The 12,007-nt window shown below is 42.3% G+C and overlaps 1 protein-coding gene across 3 annotated transcripts in view; it reads left to right on the plus strand.

The window, feature by feature from the left end:
- LHFPL3 (LHFPL tetraspan subfamily member 3) overlaps positions 1 to 12,007 on the plus strand; it is a 629,939-nt gene that overhangs the window by 510,043 nt on the left and 107,889 nt on the right. Inside the window, exon 4 of one of the 3 annotated variants that reach the window (XM_014556109.2) lies at positions 6,534 to 8,858. The exons of 1 other annotated variant lie outside the window; for it this stretch is intronic. Coding sequence is in view for 1 of the 2 variants with exons in the window: in XM_006181028.3 (XP_006181090.2) it covers positions 6,534 to 6,562 (29 nt within the window). In the remaining variant the exon portion in view is untranslated. Of the gene's footprint in view, positions 1 to 6,533; positions 8,859 to 12,007 lie in introns of those variants that run through there. One more of the 3 variants, XM_006181028.3, reaches the window with a different exon arrangement.

Genomic DNA, 12,007 nt, shown 5'->3' on the forward strand with positions numbered 1-12,007 from the left:
AGTTCAACAAACAACTCTTGAGCACTTGTTATACAGCCAGGCACCTCCTTGAGCTGGGAATACAAAGATGAACAGAACACAGTCTCTCCTCGGGGAGCACAGTCCAGTGCCTTGCTTCTCAGAGTGTGGGACTAACGGTGGTGGCAGCATCACCTGGGAGATTGTTAGAAATGCAAATTCTCAAGTTTCGCCCCAGACTCACTAAATCAAAATTTGCATATATAACAAGATCCTTGGGGGAGTCCTAAGCATACTGAAGTTTGAGAAGCTCTGACCTACTGGATTACTGGCAGGGAGCAGGAGATCCTCTTCTGTTTCTTACTTCTTCCATTTGTTCAGCAAGGATTTATTGATGACCTGCCATATAGATCAGGCTCTGGGCTGGGAGCTGGGCTGCACTGGTGAGAAAGCCGGAGGTGCCGCTGGCCTGCCGCTGGCATTCTCGTGAGGGAGAAAAACAGAGAATGAGAAAAAACGTACTATTGTTACAGATGATGAGTAATGCTGTGAAGCAAATAAGCTGAAATATGATAGAAACTAAAATGAGCTATGACAGGGAAGGTGGTGGAAGTCTTCAGGAGTAAGTTATTTCTATTTCGGATCTTGCTTTCTGTCTAAAAATGTAAACATAGTCACTGGTCCTACATGAAAAGAGCCAGAGATTTGTCCTTCTTTCCTCTTCTCCCGACTCCCCATCCCTCTGCCTCTGGCACCCAGCTCTTAAGCTATAGATGCCACCAAGCAGGTACAAGCACAGCCTGAGCAACTAAGAATTTGGATGCGAGCTGAATTATAAAACCCAGAAAGAAGCACCGGTCTTGCCTTTCTGGTTGGGGTAAAAAGACATTAGAGAGTGTAGAAGGGCGGTAACTGGGGCTGTAGCTTCCTATCCTGCTGTCTGTCTTCTTGCATCTCTGCAGTCAAGGGCCAGCGAGTGTGCTGATGGGGATTGGGGGGGGGGGGGCTGCAAGTAAAGATTAGCAGTGGGAATATACAAGCCACCACAACGAATTCAGACCTTCTCATCACCTATAATGCAAGTGTTAATCAATCTGCAACCAAAATCAGTGTTAGACCTTCATTCAGCCCAGAAGCATGTTGTGAGCATGCATTGATTTCCAGTACAGATCCAAACCCCCTACTGTTAGACCACTTGAGAGACAAGCCAGTGATTCCCCAAACAGATAACCTGGATAGACCAGTGAGCGGGCGATGGGGTTTCAGGTATTGCTTCTCAAGAAATTATGTATCAGGAAGGAAAACACAAGTCAGAGATGGCAGTGCTCTTTCTGACTTGTGAGCGTTGTGCAGCTGCCAGCCACATGTGTGGTTTACAGTATATTTAATGCAGCAATCTAAACCACAGCCAGAGAAAGGGCATTTGCCACTGTTGGCTTCTCTATTGCTGTGTAACAAACTACCCCAAAATTTAGTGGCTTGAAACTTGGTAAATGGTTTGTTGAAAAAACTCATACCCATTAGGATGACTACTACAACCTCTTTTATTATATCTCACAATTGTGCAGATCAGGAATTCGGGAAGAGTTGAGCTGAGCAATTCTGCTCCATGTAACATCAACTAGGGTTACTGTGTGGCATTTGTCGGGTAGAGCAGCTCTATAAAGGGTCCAAGATGGCTTGAGGGCCCCTTACAGAGTTGGCTGGAAAGGTGGGCTCACCTGAGCTGCTCTCCCTCCCCACCTACCACCAAGGCCTCTCCAGTGTGGTCACTCCAGCAGGGGAATCAGAAACTGCCAGTACTCTGAGATTCTCAGCATCAGTAATCATCAGAGAAATGCAAATCAAAACCACAGTGAGATACCACTTCACAGCTATGAGGATAGCTACTCTCAGAAAACCAGAAAATGACAAGTATCTGAGAGATGTGAAGAAATTGTAACCTTTGTGCCTTGTTGGTGGGATTGTAAAATAGTGCAATAGAAAATAGGGTGACCATTTCATGTATAACTGAAAAATTGTGTTCTACTCTGGAATTTGACACAACATTGTAAAATGACTGTAACTCAATAAAAAAAAGTTAAAAAAAAAAAAAAGAAGAAGAAAATAGGGTGGCAGTTCCTCAAAAAATTAAAAATAGAACTACCATATGATCCAGTTCCACTTTGGGGTATACATCCAAAAGAACTGAAAGCAGGGGCTTGAAGAGGTATTTGCACACCCATGTCCCAGCAGTGCTGTGGACAATATCCAAGAGGTGGAAGCAACCAAAATGTCCCTCAGTAGAGGAGTGGATAAACCAAATGTGTGTGTGTGTGTGTGTGTGTGTGTGTGTGTGTGTGTGTAATGGAGTAGTATTCTATCTTAAAAGAGAAAGAGATTCTGTCACCTGCTACAACGTGGATGAACCTTGAGGATGTTATGCTAAGTGAAATATACCAGTCGCAAAAAGACAGATACTGTGTGATTGTACTTAAAGGCACTCTCTAAAGACATTAAATTCATAGAAATAGCAAGCAGCATGGTGGTTACTCAGGGGTGGGTTAGAAGGAAAGGGGGATGTTGTTTAATGGGTATGGAGTTTCAGATTTGCAAGATGAAAAAGTCCTGGAGATGTTTCACAACGATGTGAATATACTGGACACTACTGAACTGTACACTTAAAAATGGTTGAGATGGTAAATTTTGTGTTTTTAACTACTTTAAAAAATAAACCACCAATTCTCTTAAAGCCCAGATTTGGGGTGGGGGGGACCATAGACCCATCTCTCAATGAGAGGAAAGGCAGAGAATCTGCTGCCAGCTTTAACCTGCCACACCCGCTGTGGGGCAGAACCCATCTGGAGCGCCTGAGGGCACAGGCGGTGAGATGTTATTTCCAGGAGACTTTATTGAACCTCCTAGAGATGTTAGAGGTGGGCACAGTTTGAAACAACAGAGTGGGAGAAAATGACAAAGTTTGAAAAACCAATGAGAAAAAAATGGCCTGGAATTTCTTCCTTACTCATTTTCACAACAAAGATACAGCAATCCATTCTGCCAAAAGCCTGACTGCTCCCACCAAGCATTCTTCTCACTCAGACACTGCCTGCCCTACCCCCCGAGCCCTCCTGGCAGTGGGGGCTCCAGGCCCCAACGGAACAGATAAGATAGGAACAATCCCCAGAAGCAGCTCGCAGAAGACCTTTCAAAGTCGGCAAACACAGAAAATTCAATGCCGCCCAGCATTGAGATAGTCTGGACAGTGTGTCCGTTATAAATGCTGCTCTCATGAGCAGTGATTCAAATGACAGCTTCCAAAAGGCTTTGCAAAGAGCCCTTTGGAAATGGAACACAGGCAACTCAGAGCCCATGACATGTTACAAGGACAAACCTGATTGAACAAAGATCCGAAGCAGCATTGAATGACTTATTTATTCAGTCTTGCTCTGTACAAACCTAGGAGAAGATGACAGCTTCTAAATTGCCTCCCTGAGCTATGCAACATCCATGGTACATGGGAAATGTTAGCAAAAGTTTTGCAAAAAACAGAATGTTTTACAAAGTGAGGATCACAGTGTAACTGTGCTCATGCTCCCCCCATTCTGCAAAGGGCCCTGGTGTCTCACAATCATTAGATGGAAGGGGTGGTGACAGCATCTGGAGAGGAAAACCCTGCCCTTTATCCTCTTCCACCTACTGGCTTCACACATCTGTTTGAAGGGCTAGCCCTTTCCGAGCCTTCAGGTGGAAAATTCTTCTTCGTGCAGGCCATTTAAGCAATCGCCGTAGCATTCCAATTGTATTCCTTCACCAAAGTGTTTTCCTGGTGTCGCGTGGGGAGTGTTGATGTTCTGCTCACCCATGGAACACATGTGCTAGTTCTTTTAGCCTAGCAGTGTCTGCAGGATTTGTGCATGCCCTGGGGTTCCTGTTGCATATTGGTATCACGCGCTCCTACATGGTAGGAGCGGTGTCTGGGTGACCCCAGCCCAGCCAGCTTCCCAGGAGGCCTCGTGACGGTGCAGCCTATGCTCACAGGCAGGACTGGGACTAGGATGAGGCAAATGAGGAGCCTAGAGTGCAAAATTTAAGGAGGCCCTCACCCTGTATTTGCACAACCCTGAGAGTGATCGCCTCCTTCAGTCTGGTCCCCTAGGAGCCTTGCTGGCCTCACTCTGGTCCAGGACTGGCTCACTGGCTTCACTCTCTCATTTTCCATTCACTTCTCAATTCCCCGACCAAGGTTTATACTAGGGGTGGAGAGTGTAATCCAATGTTGACAAAAGTCAACAAAGAAGAGAGCTTTAAGAAAGAAGGGCTGAATAATCAGTGGTGAGATGACAGTGAGAGATCCAATGAGGTGTTTGGCTATGTGGAGTCTACTTGTGACCTAAGACCAGAACAGATCCAAGAAGGGTTGGTGATGGATGACTTGTCCTGGTCAGCACCCTCTGCTGTGGACCCAGATGGTGAGGCATAAACAGGAAACCCTGTGAGATTGGCCTCAGCTGTTCCCTTCCCACAAGAGGGCTCAGGATCTTCCCAGGAAGGTTCCTACCCTGCAGAAAGCTCCCTTCTCCCCAGACTTGGGTGTCAGAGCTCTGGGGGCTGATCTAAAGTCCTTCCACCCATTTGCTGTCTTCCCAACCCAACATGATGTCATAAAGCCAAATCGGCAGTTTAGAGCTGGAGAAAGAGAAAGTAGGAGTCTCCGGTTCCTAGATGCTAATGAACGGTTCACAACCAAGCAAGTTTTTCTATCATGAAATCAGGGGTATATTCATTTGCGAACCTTAAGACAACAGGGGCTACCTTCTCGCCTCCCTCTTCCCCTACATCACACAAACATAGCCCTGGGCCCATCCGGGTGCTACCTTCTCTTCCAAATGCACAGCCACTTTTCAACATCCATTTCCCTATTCTCCTTCATATGTTTACAACCCCACCCATTTTCCCTCTTCCCCACCCCACCTAGCACTTTGTACAGATCTTACTGGAAAATCCAGACATTCAGCTTTGTGGATTTTAAATAGAGAAGTATGCAGAGTGAAATGAAATGATGCTGGAGTCGTGACATCATGGACCCAGAAACCCAACTTTGGATTCCATCTAGCAAGAGCACCTCCATGACCATGAAGCTGAGAGACCACTCAAGGTTTAGAAGTGCCTTTAACACTGTAAAATCCACAGATTGCTTGCTTATGTTCCCTTTAAAAATATCTGAAGAAAGCATTCTCTTCCGGAGGGTTTCTGCCAGCATGATTCAAGCTCAGAGGATCATTACAGACTAATCATCATTATGACATGGTTGTATTTCAGTTATCCCCTGTGTAGTCTGGGTACATTAAAGAGTGAGAGAAGTGCGTTAAAAATCATAGTGTGCATTAAGAGTTCTTAAAGCATGTTGGACAACAGCGAGGGGATAAATTCTGGAAGCAACAACAGAATCTTTCAGAGGTTTCTCTAGCACTTACTCAGAAACCATAATCTTACCTTGTGATGTGGAACGAGGACTGTAACTGAATAATGGGGCAATCATTTTATTATACTTTGTGTTTCTACGTGCTCTGTGATGTAAAACCCAACAGGCTGTTTTCTTTCAGCCCAAATCTGGCCAACTCGGTGCACTGACCCAACTCTGCAGTCTTTAAGGTACCCCTAAGCCCTGGTTAACAGTGCCAAAGTCTATGAAAATCATCCAAACCGTGGAATCGATTGTACTATTTGTGGTCTATATCAGTGCAGGCATAGTCCCTAATATGTTGGAGAAAAGAAAAAGCAGCATCCCCTGAGAATTTGTCCTAAAGAAAGAAATTTTAAAAACAGAGTTTTATATGCAAAGACATTCATTATTGATAATAACAAAAGAAGCGGAAACCTACCTACACATCTGATAGTGGTAACATAGTTGAGAATGGAATATTGAGCATGGAATGGAAAGGAATGAGATTGGAATGGCATATTACACAGTCATGCAAAACTGATGCTGATGCTACCAGGAGGGGAAATGTAGGAAATTGTTTTTAATATAATGTTAAAAATGTCATCTAGACTGTGATTCCAACTATGCCAAATAAGAGCACTTTTAGATAAGGAATAGAAAGAAACATGAGAAGAAAAACTTTGGTGTCTCACAGTGACTGGACTGGAGGTGATTCATCTTTATAACCATTACTTTTGTAGCTGTTATAATGTTGATTGGATACTGAATAACTAAACCTTGGAAGGAAAAGGTGAACACTCAATTGAGACATTTTCTATGCCAGTCAGAAAAATTGGTGATGCTTGAGATCATTTCTCATTCTTCCTTGCTCCTTCAAAGCCACCTGTAATCTTCACCCAGATGTAGGGAACATGCACACCTGGGTTCTCAAGGGACCCCCTTGCCAGGAAGACTGTGCTGTTTGTTTAATGGACCGGAAACCTCAAACTTTTCAGTCTTTTTGAAAGCAAGTCTAAAGTGCATTTGAACCATTTGTTGGTGGGGTTTTTCCATGACAAATACGCACAAAAATCTTGCGGACAGAAAATGATACATTTGTTCTTTCTCTCTTTTCTCTTTCTCTTTCCCACTCCCCTATCCTGTTCTGCAGTTCTGCTAAGCCAATATTCTCTAGAATGAGCACAAAACAAATCAAATAACAGCTAAACAAATCGAATAACAGCTTTTGTACATCAACATCAAGAAGGAAGACGCTTGGGAGAGATCAGAGTACCGAGATGGATATGGGAGAGAGTTGAAGTATCCACTTCAAAGCATCTTCTAAATCTAGATCGGCAGAGATGGGAATGATTTTCTGGAAGAAGACGTGATCATGGATTAAACACCAGCTCATTGGAAACTATCATTGAATAAGGGCAGATAACATTCATGAGAAATCACCTTCAGGAAATATTTTAAGGAAGAGGAATATAAATGTGCTAGAATGAACATGTAAAATATATATGTACTGAAATTTGTAAACTGTCCTTTTTTAATCAAACAGAAAATAAAAAGCTTTAATCTTGCAAAATTATTTTAAAAAAAGGCAGTCAATCCTAAATTATTCCTATCTCAATAGCCAAGAAGCTGATCAGGCATCAGTGATTGAGAAAGCGTCTTAGAAAATGCCTCTGAATATTTTCGTAGGAGCCATGACCTTCGGTTCCTGTCTCTGCCGTTCATTTATTTCACTGTGTAATTAGTTACAACCACTCAGTTAAGAGATGTAATGCTTCAAACGTTTTACTGAGTCTGTGTTCAGTTTAATCTGTCTGTACAAGTTATTACTGAGAAAGTGTTTCTGAATATACCATTACTCCATCAAGCTGTATATTACACCTTCACATCATAGACTTCCCTATCTTTCAGGAAACGGCATCAAGGAACTCTAAAAAAGATAGAAAGCTCATTTTCACCTTGGATGCTCACATGTAATATATAGGCTACTATCAAACAAACACTTTTTCTAATTCTCCCTAGTATATGCATAGGAATTCAATATACTTTACAAATAGACATCTAAAATATCTTTTTTTTTTCCTATTTCTTTGCCGACATGTCATCAGAAATCCATATCCTTTCTTTCCCTTACTGACAGGCACGCATCTTTATTTAAAAAAAAAATCATTCCATTAAACCTATTTCTAAATGATAGTAAGTGGTACTAACAAAATAAGTAATAATTTAATAGCCTTAGAAATAAATGAATATATACTTACACAGGTCAAAGAAACTTAGTAGGAGTAAGTTGCCTTTTTGTTGACTAACGTTGGTTTTAAGACCACTCAATTTTTTTTAGTTGATTGGCGTCTGGAAGTAGTGACAAATGATCAGTTGTCTTCAACAATCTTTTGCTCCCAGGCTTCCCCCACCGTCACCCTCACCACATATCCTGCCAATCTGCAACAACACAAAAACATTTAATATCAAAGTAGCCAATTCCTTGAAAATGAACACAAGCTAAAATGTATGTGCAGGGGTAGTCAGTGTAAGCCAAACCATGTTCTCTACCTGAGCAGAAAACATGTGAGTGTAGAATGCCTTCATTTTTAGACTTAAGATTAAGATCCAATTAGCATAAATCACTGGAACACCACACAGGATAATACAAGAAGTGGTACAGATTACGGTGGATTTCTCTTACCCTGTCTCTGTTAGGACCACACTCAGTTTTGCCAAGTGTTTCTGGTACTAGCCATTTTTTCACCATAAATGAGATTAGGTTTCAAATGGCTAAATGAATATTAAAGATACAGTCAAACAAGTGCAACCCAATTCACAAAGACACGGATTTTCTCAAGCACCCAATTAAGGGAATACTTATTATCTCTATAAAGTATTAGCCATCTGGGAGTTATTTGTTGCTTTAAATAATAGCTCTCCCACTACTTTCAAACCACTCTACTTACTAAATTTAATTACACACAACTTTTCAAGAATTCATCATTTATTTAAAGGGAGGTACCTCTCTACTTTACCTACAATAAAAATAGAAGGTACTGGCTTTCTCTAATCCATGTAAATTACAGGTTCCACAGGGAGTCCTACAGGACTAGTAGCGGCGTTTATGAAAGTGAAAAAGTGCTTCACATCCACATGCAAATGTTTTTAACAAGTTTTCTCCATAAAACCTAAGTGTGATTTAGCATCCACAGTGCTCTGAAGAGGGGTCATTGACCATGTACCATTTGTACATAGGTAATACACATGTAAATCGCTAAATGTCAATTAAGTATAAGAAGTATGTTTTTACCTTTTTTAAAAAAAAAAAAAGTGACTCCCTTTCTCATTCTGTTCTGTTGTATTGCGTCCAAAAGTTGTGTGTAATTTTTTTAAGGTCCAGGAATTGTAAAGAAATTTGTTGGAATATCTGAATTTCTGTAAAAAATAAAAATAAAAATAAGATTTTGTTATTTAAAAGATTGCTTGGTGGTGTGGCATACCTTCGGTATCCGTCTTTGTCCAGTGATCCAACGGCAGGTGATGATTTGAATGAAATAACTATTTTTGGGAAATCTGCTTGCTATCAGATTCCATAATATTTTGCCAACAGCAGACATTTATCAGATGTGAAGGACCGTCATGTGGAAGGCATAATTAACATCTCCAAAGCCTCTTCTAGCCAAATACAGGAAAACCTCAAGCTAAATCTTCATGGACTCAGTGGAATGAAATTGATAAATAAATAGCCAGACCATTAATATCCAATTAATTGCTCCATCTCGACTTCTGCGTATTGGAAACAGCTACCTGTTCCTCAGACATGAGCCGCCCTTTTGCAATAGTTCATGTGTGTGTTGTCTTGGTAGGTCCCAAAGCCAGACCCTTCATGTGCTAAGTAACTCTAAACAGTGCAAAGCCTCAGTGTCCTCACCTATTAAATGAACACAAGTAGTAATTCCTGGCCTCATAGTGTTGTGAGGCTCTAAATTGTAGTGTTGCCGCAGCGCTTGACTGGCAGGAGATACTCAGTGAGATTTCATTCTTTCCCTCGTTCTATGTGCAAGACATTGAAGAAGGAGAAGAAACATAAAACACAGCCTCTGTTCTCAAAATGTCAAAGATACTTAGAGTAACATTTATGAGCAGGGATTGAAAACTCAAACGCCTACAGGGGCCAGGAAGATAAAGCAAGCTGGGCTGGGAGGATAACAGGAAGCAGTGGGCACCGCGGAGCCCTGGAGAGCAGGGGTCCTGTCTAGAGATGGCGTCGCCAATGCTCAGTGCTCGTCCTTCAGGAGATGTGCAGAGTACTGACTGTGCGCCAAACTGGACAAACAAGGTCCCTGGTCTTACAGGTCTCCTGTTCTAGTAGGAAAAGAGATAATGTCAGCTAATAATAGTCGGTGCCCTAGAGAGAATCGAAACACGGTGATGTGGTGCAGAAGCAAGGAGGCTGATCAAGGAAGGCTGCTGTGAAAAGGTGGCATTTAAAGTGAGACCTGAATGATAAGAACGTGCCGACCGTGGGAAGGAAGGGGGAGGAACATGCCACACAGGGGAGCCACTAGTGTAAGGGCACTAGGCAGGAATAAGGTGACTAACTGGAGGAGCAGCGAGGTGGCTGAGAGGGCTGAGAGTGATGGAAACTGTCCCACAATGTTTAAAAGATTATTCCTGGCTTCTGCTTCTGACAGTGTGAACTAGATACACTAAAAAGCCTTCCAGGTCTTGGACAAATCACAGTGAGCTTGTTTTTAATACACAGCTTAGCTTGCAAGGAAGTAAGAGAAATCCCAAAGGCATAAAAATGAGAAAGAAGAGTAAACGGAAAGCTGAACGTGAAGTGTAAGCAAATGCAAAAGCTGGGACTGTCTGAAGGCAGGTGCCTACATCGGAGTAAGGCTTGGGAGCCTTGGGCCACTGGAGTAGACGGGCTAAATGTGCAAATCTCACCCTAAGGACACTTGAAGATGGCCACTACCCTAGACAGGGGTGGCCCAGGAAGAATATTCATGCTGGTAAACAAAAGTAGCCTATCAAGAATTCTGTCCCCACACTAATTCTAGATAGAGGTAAAAAGCAAAAGAGGAATAGTCAGCAAAAATCCAGACTGTAGAACTCTGTCAGAGACTGAGTTCTACAATAGATAAAGTATAAGGAAACAAAAGGAGGGAGGGAGAATCTGTAGATTAAAAGAGACTTAAAAGACATAACAAGGTGTTTTAAAAAAAAAAATAGGCAAGACTAAATTACAGCATAAAGAAGTGCAAGGGAGAGATTGCTATGGAAGTCAGGACAGTGATTGTTGTGGAGGAAGAGAGGGGCTGGGAACTGCAGGGGGCATGTGGAGGGACTCCTGAGATGACTAGAAAAGTTCTGTTTCTTGACCCGGGTTGTGGCTACAGGGTATCCACCATACTAGTTTCTCACTAAGCTCTGCATTTGCTTCATTGTGTTTTCTGTTTCTATGACTTACTTTACAATTTAGAAGTTTTAAAAAGTTTTTTTTTAAGTTGTATTTCTCTATCAGGCAGCAAGCAATTAGAATATATAATTTTTAAAAAGTATTAACTAAAATAATGATTCCCAGGAATACATTTAGCAAAATATGTATAAACCTTTATGGAGCAAATTATAAAACTTCAGTGAAAGACTTGAAACAAAATCTTTTAAAATGTAAGGATATACTATATTCACTGATAGGAAAACTCAGTATCATTAAGATCTGATTCTCCCCGAATTGGTTGTTGTTGAGAGACAGTTCTACATGAGCCTCTGTGTTTCTGCACATCTTGCAAGAGACACTGACTGCCTTTATTCCAGGCTATCTTTTCAAGACTCTTTGTGTAGCAAACAGCCTGAGAGGATGGAGACAGGGTCTCCCTCCAGAGCAAAGAGTAGGTTTGTTTATTGTTCTCTAAGAAGATAATGTCTCCCTCTGGGGCAAAGTTGAGGTTGACTCATTGCCCGTTATAAAAGGTTCAGGTTCCCTAAGTTCAGTGTCCTCTCTGGTAACATAACCCACTGCACTGCAGGTCCCACCCAACCCTCTCCTCACAGCTCTCTGTCTGGGAACATGGCAGGGGAACCAACACCAGCATGCTGCTTGCTGGGCTGGGAGTAATAAATCCTGTCCTTTGTCTGTGACCCAGGAGTCTACTGTGTTCTGCCAGCATCCATGAGACTGTGGCAGGCTAGCTTCTTCGTCTGCAAGTAAGATAAAATCTCAGACCCTTCACAGTTCTTCCCCGTTAACTACTTGGGAAATTGGTATATAGTTAAACACAGTGCAGACACTGCGAGGGTCAAAAACACATCTAGGAGTCAGGTTCACCCAATAGGTTTTGAGTTTCTGGTTTTCATCAAAAGGACGTGCTCTCATCCAAAAAAAGGGGCGTGCTCTCAAAAAGTAAACTGAATCCATGGCAAAGCACACTACAGGACAGGTGAGTGAGTGCAGGAGTATTGGGGAGGCTAGAATAGATAGAGAGTTGGGTAAGATTCCCTTAACATGACCCCAGAGTGGAAGGCAAGCCTCAGATGGACTTTCTCAAAGTCAAGACTGAAGGAGCAGGAAGAAAAAATTGATAGCAAACCCTTGTGGCTGCATAACCGATCCTCCAACGTAGCATTTCTCAGCAG

The sequence above is a fragment of the Camelus ferus genome, chromosome 7, assembly GCF_009834535.1.
Source record: "Camelus ferus isolate YT-003-E chromosome 7, BCGSAC_Cfer_1.0, whole genome shotgun sequence".
Taxonomy (NCBI): domain Eukaryota; kingdom Metazoa; phylum Chordata; class Mammalia; order Artiodactyla; family Camelidae; genus Camelus; species Camelus ferus.